The 10,680-nt window shown below is 37.5% G+C and overlaps 1 protein-coding gene and 1 pseudogene across 1 annotated transcript; one reads left to right on the top strand and one right to left on the bottom strand.

The window, feature by feature from the left end:
* Window positions 1-1,312: 1,312 nt before the first annotated feature.
* Window positions 1,313-10,680, top strand: LOC127797590 (alpha-soluble NSF attachment protein). Its single transcript, XM_052330622.1, has 9 exons — window positions 1,313-1,541; window positions 3,080-3,129; window positions 3,230-3,302; window positions 5,948-6,027; window positions 6,263-6,414; window positions 7,604-7,769; window positions 7,851-7,898; window positions 8,187-8,267; window positions 10,364-10,680. The coding sequence occupies exons 1-9, from the start codon at window positions 1,397-1,399 to the stop codon at window positions 10,442-10,444; spliced, it is 876 nt and encodes a 291-aa protein (XP_052186582.1). The 5' UTR covers window positions 1,313-1,396; the 3' UTR covers window positions 10,445-10,680.
* LOC127797591 (small nuclear ribonucleoprotein SmD3b-like) lies at window positions 9,607-10,045 on the bottom strand (annotated as a pseudogene).

Here is a 10,680-nt window from a genome sequence, read left to right as displayed (position 1 = left end):
TTATCCAAACCTGTTTTGAAACTTAAATTTGGGTTCAAAATTTCAAAAAACAAAAAAAACAAAAAAAAGCGAGAGAGAGAGAGAGAGAGACGCACCAATTAACAACACAAATTTTTCACTAGAATATCGTTTCCATCATTGTGGTGCTCTCTCTACAACCAACGTCATTTCCATTTATCTCATTTCCAGGGCCGGACCTTCCATGAGGCGGCTGCCTCAGGCCCAACGGAAATTTCACTACTTAGGCCCATAAATTGAAAACATTCCCATTTGTAGGGGCCCATTGCCCAGCCGCCCACCCCCTTCCCGTCTGCGAAGTTCGCAACCCTTCTCCCTCCCTCTCTTTCACGCTGCCCTAGCTACCTCTCTCGCTTCGTCGTGCCTCGCCCTCGCTCTCGCCTCTCGCTGCTGCTCCGTCGCCGGTCGTTCGCTGCCTCTCTCTCCTTTTGCTGATTCATCGCCCTTCGCCCTCACCCCCTCGCCTCTCGCTGCTCGGTCGGCGGTCGCTCGTCCTCATCGGCTCGCCTCGCCCTCATGGCCGGTGGCTCGCCGTTCCGTCGCTCGCCCAGCTAGGATCGCCCCTCCGTCGCTCGCCCTTGTGGGTTGTGGCCGGTGGCTCGCTGCCTCTTGCTCCGTCGCTCGCTGTCGCTGGTGGCTCGCTGCCTCTCGATTGTCGATTGGCTCATTAGATTCAATCTTTCAGATCTGCTTCAACTTTCAGCGATTACATTTTGGGGGCCCATTTTTTACATTTCGCCTCAGCACCCCAAAAACTCAGGTACGGCACTGCTCATTTCCACTATTGTGACACCATTCCATCTCCACGCACCACTGTTATGAGCTTTTTGCTTTGAATTTAGGTGCGTTTGAAGATGAAAACGAATTCAAAATATTTGGGGGTTTATTGAAAACAAATAGAGAAACTAAATTCAAGTTCAATAAGATAATCAAATTACTTTATTGATTGACAAATGAAAAAAAAAAAAATACGAGCAAAGACAATTATTAGTTGTTGGATCGTCAACAACTTAAAAAAAAATATAGATAAAAATAAAATTAGAGAAATAAGTGATAAATTATTTTGTTCGGTTTGTAAATGGCAAGCGAGATGAGTGTTATTTAAAAAAAAAAAAATGCAAGAATGATGATGGATGGAATTTAGATAAATTTCAAGAGTAGAATGTAAAATTTATTTTATTTAAATATTTTTTGATGGCATTGGATATTTAAAATCTGACGGCAGCAAAAATACTTTTCTTTTTCTGATTTGTTTTATAATTGTTGAAAAGCACTTTTGATCTGACCATTTTCTCTTCCTCTTTGCTCTCTCGGTCATATTTATATACAATCTTTCTTCAACCATCACCTCTGCAACGAAGAAACCTCCTCCCAGACGATGGCCGATCAGGTAGCGAGAGCAGAAGAATTCGAGAAGAAAGCGGAGAAGAAGCTCAGCGGCTGGGGCGTCTTCGGCTCCAAATATGAAGACGCTGCTGAGTTTTTTGATAAAGCAGCCAATTGCTATAAACTCGCCAAATCATGTACCTCTTCTTTACTCGATCTCTTTTTATTCATCGATTTTTATTTTTTCGTCTTTTTCTCGATGCGATCCTGAAAAATCAGAGTCGAGTGTCGTGTTTTCTGGAGGATTTTTTTTTTTTTTTAAATTGATTTAGGGTTTCTGGAAATTTTGAAAAATGCCTTCTCGCCAGAGTGCTTGATTAGTTGATCTTGGTGGATCTGGATGATCTTCTGATTCAGTGTTCGGCAGTGTTGCTTATATTTTCCATTTAGTTGACTTGGCTTCAGCTTTTGTCCTAGATGAGGACAATATATACACACTCTTATCGAGAGAGTATAAAGAATAGATGACTTTTGTCGAATGGGAATGGATAACTAATGATGTTATTATCCGTACTGTTTTCCATCAATTTTAACTGGAATGTTTCCTGTCGCCTTCATGCTTTCGAGGTAGTGAATTGGATTTAGGAAAGGTATAGAGTGATGTCTGCATCTAGTCTATGTGTGTGTATGCACATCTATTTAATTCTGTCATGGCATGCTAGATTGCGCATCGATTCAAGTTACTATTAGGTAATAAATCCAACTCAGGTTACTAAATCTTCCCATTTGTTTACAACTTCACAATTTTAAATCCCAAATCCAAATTTCATTAGAAATCTGTTTTATAAATGCCATACAGGATTTGGGGAACTTAGTTGTGGTAGGGTACCCTGATCTGTCTTTTTAAAGTCTCTAAGCACACTCAAGTGCAAAGGCCTTCTAGAGCTTAAGCATGATGCACAAACTGCAAGTGTGTGCTCAATCAAAGCAAATTGCAAATGTTAGAAAAAAATAAAGAGATAATATAATAACTACAACAAAATTACTAGATAATACTGTCAAAAATCTTATGAAAAGAGAACAAAAGAGGGTCTTTTAATTCATTTTCAATTATTTAGTCTAGATTAAGAAAGTCATCTTCACCACTGGAGTTATAGTTCTCATCAATCCCGTATAATTGACTTCTTCAACCAAAAACTGGCTGTGAACTAGAATTGAAGCTGGTGTTGCCGGTGTTGTATTGCCTCCTTTGCTTCTAACATTAAATCTAGACTCTTCAACAACCCATGCCAAAAAATCATGAGCAAATACTGAATCATTTTCTTCTATAGCATTCTGATGTATTTATATATTCGATTCAATGAGTGTTTTGATGTATTAAGGACACAGTAACCAACTCTTGTTTTACTGTAAAACAGTAAAAAAAATCCAAAAAAACAAATAAGCATGCTTAAGTGCACCTTGTGCTTGACAAAAGAGCACATGCTTTTAGTGCTTAAGCTAAGCTTTCTTATTTTTTCTTCATTTTGACAAGGAAAAGGACTATAACTGTGCTTCACACCTTATTGGGTCCTAAGCTCTCCTAAGTGCACTTCTAACAACACTAACCCTAATGTTGTGGAAGCTATATGTTTCTGTGTTATTTTCTTTTTGCGTGGTTTTCCTTTCCTGAAAAAAGGGAATATTTCCTATAGTACTTGAAGGATGGTATTGAGAATCTTTTTTGTATTCTCAGGGGATCAAGCTGGATCAGCCTATGTCAAGTTAGCAAGCTGTCATTTAAAGGTATGTACTTCTTCTTACAGGATATAGGCCATTTTATTTGTACATTGTTTTTTACGGGGCTACAGGACTAGACATACTACTATCTTTATCTTTTTAATAGTTGGACAGCAAACATGAAGCTGCTGGCGCTTATGCTGATGCTGCTCATTGCTATAAGAAGACAAATACTAAAGGTGTGTATCATGTTGACTTGTCTCCTTGATGACTAATCCCCCCCCCCCCCCCCCCTAAAAAAAAAATCAGACTAGGTTGACGTGTTGCAGAGGGATTCTGCTACGACATTAGTGCATAATTATGCATACACACACATACATGCACATATACATATATTAATATACAAATATACATTCATAAATATGCATACGTATATACACATATACATACATATTCATATAGCTAATTTTCCTTTCACGAGGATATCACACATAGAATTAAGGCGGGTTGGTTAAAATGGAGAAATGCATCGGGAGTGTTATGTAATGGTAAAATTTCATTAAAACTGAAAGGAAAATTCTATAGGACAACTATAAGACCAGTTTTGTTGTATGGCTCAAAATGTTGGGCAGTCAAATACTAGCATGAACAAAAGACGAGCATAGCGGAGATGAGGATGCTAAGATGGACGTGCGGTTATACAAGAAAAGATAAAATTAGAAATGAGATTATTCATAATAAGATAGGAGTAGTGCCAATCGAGAAGAAGATAAGAGAGATTAGACTAAGATGGTTTGGTTATGTGAGAAGAAAACGCTCATGTGAGGAGAGTTGATGAAATGAAACAATTAGTCAAAAAAAGATGTAGAGATAGACCCAAGAAGACTTTGAAAGAGACGTTAAAATTTGATATGAAGTGTATGGGCCTAAATGAAGATATGACAAAAGACAGAAATACATGGAAGTTTAGAATTCATTTAGCCGACCCCACATAGTGGGATAAAGACTGGATATGTTGTTGTAAATATTTTCCAATGTGAAATGTTTTACATCAAAACAATTGCTAAGTTTTTTTTGTTCCCTTCTCTTTGCTCTTCTTCTCCCCCACTCTACTCTACTTGTGAGGACTAAAGCAATTACTATAAATGGGGGCTTTACATTTATTGCATATGTGAGGTGTGGTTATTTTTCGGGGAATCTGTATTCACGTTTCTCCTCAAAATATTAAAAAAATAACTGATGAAGAAGCAAGTAATTGAATTTATATGACTGCTTCAGAGAATGGGAGAATATCAAAAAAGTATTATATCTTCACGTATTGTGTTGAATATAGGACCTAACACCACACAAGAAATCCCACTTTCTCACAACCAGCACTCACCCGATAGAACTAGAAATAGAATTACACAAGATTGAAGGAAAAACAAAGCAATAACAGAAAGATAAATGAGACAAGAGACTTATCCTGGTTCAGGCATGAATATGCCCTACATCCAGACTGCCGAAGCCTTTTAGAAATCCACTAGAAAGCGATCAAGATTACAGCACTCCCTCTCACACAACTAGCTATGAATCAATAGCCTCCCTCCGAGAATACAAGGACCGAGCAATGCTCTCTCTCAATACTCTCTATAACCTGTGCAAGATGATTCGAAAATATCAATGCTGGAATCCCGCCCAGAGCCTATCTGCCTCTATTTATAAGAGATAGAGGCGGTTACAAACCAAGGACCTAAATGCAAATACAAAGAAATAAAAGGACTACCGGTACTAACTCTAAAGAAGTTAGTTTCATTACATTTTAAACTCATAAAACATTAAATAAAACTTATTTCTAATTACATTTAAAAGTCCTCTACCGAGAATTGATGCTAACTCATGCAAATCCTAACATATTGTACCAATAAACAATTTAATTGGACATTTAGACTTGCCCCTTTTTTTTTCCTTGAAATTGTACAAATAAGCGATTAAGATGGTGTGTACATGTGAGGAAGAAGACCAATAGACACACCTTTGAATCAAGTGGATGGAATTTAAGAATTTTATATTGAAAGAGAGAATGGAAGACTAAAGAAAACTTGTTGAGAAACCCTTAGGACATAGCATGGGATGCAATGGCCTTATAGGAGATATGACTATGGATAAAAATGATTGGAGAGCTAGAATTCATATAGTTGGCCCCACTGCGATTTTAAGGCTTGCCATGTAAATTGTGCCAAACCACTAGTGGTAGATTTGTGCAGGAGTCCTACTTTATCCTCTGTCAATTAGGTTGCTGTTGATATCTGTGATGTTCCAATTGAAGCTTCATAAACTTTTCCAAAACTTCTAAGACTAATTTTACAGACTGATATATTTATGAAATCCTGTACTTCACCTTTTTCTCGGTGCTCGAATCTAATAAATTATTGCGTGAACATCCTGTACAACCTTTATGCTTGTTACCAAAATTTTCTTTCTCAGATAATGACACAACAATTATATAATTACAGGATAGTCCTTTTTGGTATTGTGATTAAGTCCTTAAGACTGAATGTATGCATGTGCGGTTAAGTGCTATTGATCACATATGATTTCCTACCATTTAGATCTGAAACTCAACTGAGAATGGTCATTCTGTCAAGTCAAATAAATTTGAATAAACTGAATGCCAGATATGCTGAAGGTAATTTTTGTTTCCTTTTCTGGATGTGCTACTATAAAATTTCCAGGTTTTTAATTTTCTTTTGTATTTCAGCACCAAAAATTCATTACTAAGGTTTTCAGTACTTAATTTTTAACAATATCAAATGCGCCATGTATATTACCTGTTCAGTGTTCATAGTGAGGAAACTGAACTGCAATGGGGTTACTACTGTCTTATATGTTATATGCTTTTCAGAGTCTATATCTTGTCTAGAGCAATCAATCAATCTGTTCCTTGAGATTGGAAGGCTCAACATGTCTGCAAGATATTACAAGGTACAATCTCTACTAATTTGTCACTGAACTGACACTGTGAGAAAGTAATTTCTTATTTAACTCAAAAGTGTGATTGCGTCTGCAACATCTTATATTTCTTGCAATAAGAAGTGTACTTAAATGATGCTATTTTGCTTGTGTTCATACTTTCTCTGCATTATACCTGGAGGATCGTTGCATGTGATGGATGGTAAGTTATAATGGATGACTTAGAAGGTCTCTTTCTCATGTTCAGGAAATTGCTGAACTATATGAGGGTGAACAGAACTTTGAGCAGTCTATTGTTTATTATGAAAGAGCAGCTGATCTTTTCCAAAGTGAAGAAGTAACAACTACTGCAAATCAGTGCAGGCAGAAAATTGCACAATTTTCTGCTCAATTAGAACAGTAAGTCTGTCCACTTTCTGTATATTTCATCTTATGTACATTTGATACCCCTGAGCTGCGAAATTGAGTTCACAGTGCCTCTTTTAATTTGTCTTAACCTCCTTCTCTACAGAGGATTTAATGCAGAAGGTAAATAAGTTGTTACAGATAGCTAGTTGACCTAAATAACTTGTCCAGTGTGAACCATGTAGGTAGGTCTCGGAACCGACTGCATTTAAATTTTTTACTTTTGCAGCTACATTTGCAAGTCATTTTTAAGTGCTAAATTAATAGTAATCCATTTATTTAGGTGCTCATAGAAACTCCATGTATGTTATCTAAGGGGGCCATTTGACAGAGTTTTCAGTTTGAATTTTCAATTTTTCTGTTCAGTTTTTGCCTTCACTTGAAAAATTGAAAAGTTAACATGTTTGACAACTTTGTGCACATTTTATTTTTCTATTTTTCATTTTTAATCCTACACCTCATGTCACCAATGACTGTAGAGCCCGAAGATTGCGAGCGACTCCTCTGACTGTCACCCCACTCACTGATGACTCCCATGGTAGTTGTTCCCAGATCTAACTGGTTCCTTCCATGGGAGTCGCTCTCAGATCTAAGGGACTCCCAAATCCAGTCACTGATGAGTGAGGAGGTTGCCAAAGGATTTTGCTGGCTACCTTCTGGCAAATCGAGCTGCCAATGGTGAGGAGTGTAGAAGGGGGAAGAAATGAATACAAAAACAACATTATGAAAACATGCTTTTGGAGTTCTCAAAATTTTAAAAAGTTACCAAATTTTTTGAAAACGAAAGCAAGGAACCAAATGCCACTTTCAGTTTTCATTGTCAAATTAGTGAAATGATAACTAAAATAGAAAATGGCAAGCCTACATAACAGGCCCTAAACTGGTCGTCTTTATACATACTTTGTAGATTCTTTGATGTAGTTGTCCCTATGCTAGGATATAGAGATTCTCTGGATTGCTTTTGTCTTGCTCATTTTGGAGACTCTCTAAATGTGATGCCTTTTCTTCTGATAACATTTAATTCCAAATTAAAACTATGTCTAAAGAACAAAGATTGAATTAAATTGCCTTCACTTGAACATTGTCTAGAATATGCAGCCATTATGTAAAAAAATTGATATACTAGAGAAAGATCAGAAAAGTCTATTTATAATGATTTAATATGCTTGCAATATTTCTGCAGATACCAGAAAGCAATTGAGATTTATGAAGATATAGCACGGCAATCGCTGAACAATAATTTACTGAAGTATGGAGTTAAGGGGCATCTTCTTAATGCTGGCATTTGTCAACTGTGTAAAGGCAAAGGGGATGTTGTTGCAATCAACAATGCTTTAGAGCGATACCAGGTTTAAGCATGGTCCTTGTTATCATATAAAACTTTTTATCTTATTATCTGTATTATTTTTAAATTCCAGATGCATTTGCAGGACCTGGATCCAACTTTTTCTGGAACAAGAGAATACAAATTGTTGGCGGTATGTATGCCTTGCAAAATCAGCTTTTGGTTTTGCTTCTCTGTACTCTTATAGTTTCCACTTTCATAATGAAATCTCTCTATGGTATTAGGAAGTAAGTTTGATGGACTCCAGTGGACTTTTTAATTTCTTGGATTCTTTGATGTGAAGTTCATAGCTTCATATTTCAATGGTTATCTTATTCAATGTCTCTGTTTACCTCGTTTCTTAGGTTTTATTTGACTGTTCTCATTTTTTTCTCACATTGTAATAGCACAAGCTTAGTTAACGTGGAATGTCATGTGGCAGGCGTTGGCTGATGCAATTGATCAGGAAGATGTTGCCAAATTTACTGATGCTGTCAAGGAATTTGATAGCATGACCCAGCTGGTAAATTGCATTTCTAGTTCAATTTGATACTCTTATCAAAGTTTGGAATATGATTAATTTGTCATGCTCTTGAGTGGATCGGTTTCTGAAGGGTCTGGCATGTATCTTACTTGCATCAGGAGATATGGGTTTAATCAAATTGATTTTGACTATATAAGGAAAAGGAATCATTATTTTTTTTGCTTTGTCTCACTTATCAGGATATGGGCGTTGGTGTAGCTAAGTGAAGTTGTCTGAACAAAAGGTCAACTTGAGGGAAGCACTTGATTTCCACATTACTTTATGAAAATAGAGATTCCTTTGTTACACAAGACATTATTGAAGGATTGGATGGTGAAGTTCTCTTTTTATAAAGAGTGCCAAACCTACATTGTCCATTTTCTCCCAGTCAACTACTGATCTTGAAAGCTCTGATCTTGAAATTCACATGTCCATTCTGATCTTGGATGGCAAAGCAAAAAAAGTCACAACTAGGCAACTTGTGATCTTGAAAGTTCCATCTAAGACCAGGCTTGCACTATTGTTGTAGGAGAAAGTAATAAAAGCTCATCCATAATAGCCTCTTTATCTACAGCCAACAAAAGAAATCTGGGAAATGCACATGCTATGCTCTCTGATCCCAGCAAATCCTACCAAAATCTAACTCTTGAGGCATCCCCCACCTTGATCTGCACAAACTTCGTTTATAATAGTTGCATAAACTAACACTATAAGGAGTTACGGCTGTCATATTTATAAACTCTCACTCTCCCTCACAATCGGTTCTGCTCTAAAACGAATCTCTATATTCCTTGGCAAAGCTTTGTTAAACAGACCCAAATTAAATTTTTATATGTGACCATCCAGTATTAATAAATGACCCACCTATGCCTTTCCAGGAGGCTGTCTCCAATGTTCCTTGTCTGACAGCTTGTCTCGGCCTTCTTTCTGATCCAGCCACTTAATGTCCCCGAGCAACCTATTGATGTGAACCTCCAATTTTGAAAACACTTCATATACCATTACTTCAGCTCATCCTCTATCTATCATTCTCATATTCTTAGCTAGCTTGAAGCTAGGGATCCTATAACACTAATGAGCTAGCAACCTCTCTCTGCCCAGGGCTGGAAAACAGTCCTCACTCTACCATTTGTGAAAACGAAAAAGAGACAGTTCAGACCAAATTCACGTGAACTGGCTGCAGTGTTAGGAAAAGACAAGACTGTCTCTCACATGAAAAGTTGTAAAGGGAAATTATTGAAATCTTGACATAAAACTAGAGTTGCACAAAGTTGAACTTGAGTATACAAATAGAGGTTTAAGACAAAGACAGTACATAGGAGGACATGGTCGCAGGTACCATTCTAACTTGAGTATAGAAACAGTGAGGTGAAACGACAGATTTATCTCCTTATTGATGGCACAACACCCCTACCAGGCCCAGCTCCACGACCAGCAGCCTGAGCTCTAGCCCACATTGCGACAGCACGGCCCCGGCCGACACCAATTGCCGAACCCTTACACCCTTGATTCTAGACTCCAAGCGCTTGAACATAGGAGCATTCTTAAGCATATCTGGGATCACCATAAACCTGACTTTGCTGCCTCTAATAAAAACATGCTCAAGTTGTGAGACCTTCCCATCCTTAGCAGTGAAGGTGATATTCTCAAGCTGGCAATTCCAGTTGTCCTCACATTCGACCATAGTTCCTCTGTAGAGTTCTCCACTCTTCAGCTCCACCATCACCATGTGGCGCCTTGTGGAGAAGCCTCACTGGTATGCCTGAGCTTCTGCTCATTGCTTCTTCCCTCCCTCTCTCTCTCTCTAAAAAACCCTTAGTCCTGGTCTTTTAATTTAATTTCATTTGTTATTTTCTGTTTCAGTGGATCTTGCACCTTATGCAACAAACTGCTACGTACTTTTATTTTTTGGATTTGTGGATATCTTGCTCACTTCTGTTAAGCTAAGCTTGAGTCACTTGTTTTTCTGATAAAATTGAAAAGGGAACCTGCATTGAATAAATAGTGCTTAGGTCCACTTGGTTTGGGAACTGCATTTGGTTTAATTAGCGAACAGTACAATTGCTTATGTTGTCTCCACACATTTTATCTCACAGGATGCTTGGAAGACAACTCTTCTGTTGAGAGTTAAGGAAGCGCTGAAGGCAAAAGAACTGGAGGAGGATGATCTTACTTGAAGTACCTTTTCTTTTTACTTCAAATTATGTCCTTGGCATTTCATAGATGAGTGCAATGAGTGGTGGTGTCTGATTATATTCCTATTCTATCTTTCTTTTTGTGTGTACCAAAATTTCGCATTTGAATCTGATTTAATACCTTACCTTCACAAGCATGAGATTGTAATGGAGTTGGACTTTTTAATCATTTTCTGAATGAGGTTCATAAATAAACTTGTATTTGAAGATTTTGTTGA

This window comes from Diospyros lotus, chromosome 3, assembly GCF_014633365.1.
Source record: "Diospyros lotus cultivar Yz01 chromosome 3, ASM1463336v1, whole genome shotgun sequence".
Taxonomy (NCBI): domain Eukaryota; kingdom Viridiplantae; phylum Streptophyta; class Magnoliopsida; order Ericales; family Ebenaceae; genus Diospyros; species Diospyros lotus.
This window is presented reverse-complemented; position numbering and strand designations above follow the sequence as displayed.

Excerpts from the sequence above, each read along its gene's own strand:
- LOC127797590 (XM_052330622.1), top strand. The coding sequence starts at position 1,397 with ATGGCCGATCAGGTAGCGAGAGCAGAAGAATTCGAGAAGAAAGCGGAG. Across the intron at positions 3,303-5,947 it reads TAAGAAGACAAATACTAAAG|AGTCTATATCTTGTCTAGAG; the intron begins GTGTGTATCATG and ends TATGCTTTTCAG. Across the intron at positions 8,268-10,363 it reads TTGATAGCATGACCCAGCTG|GATGCTTGGAAGACAACTCT; the intron begins GTAAATTGCATT and ends TTTATCTCACAG.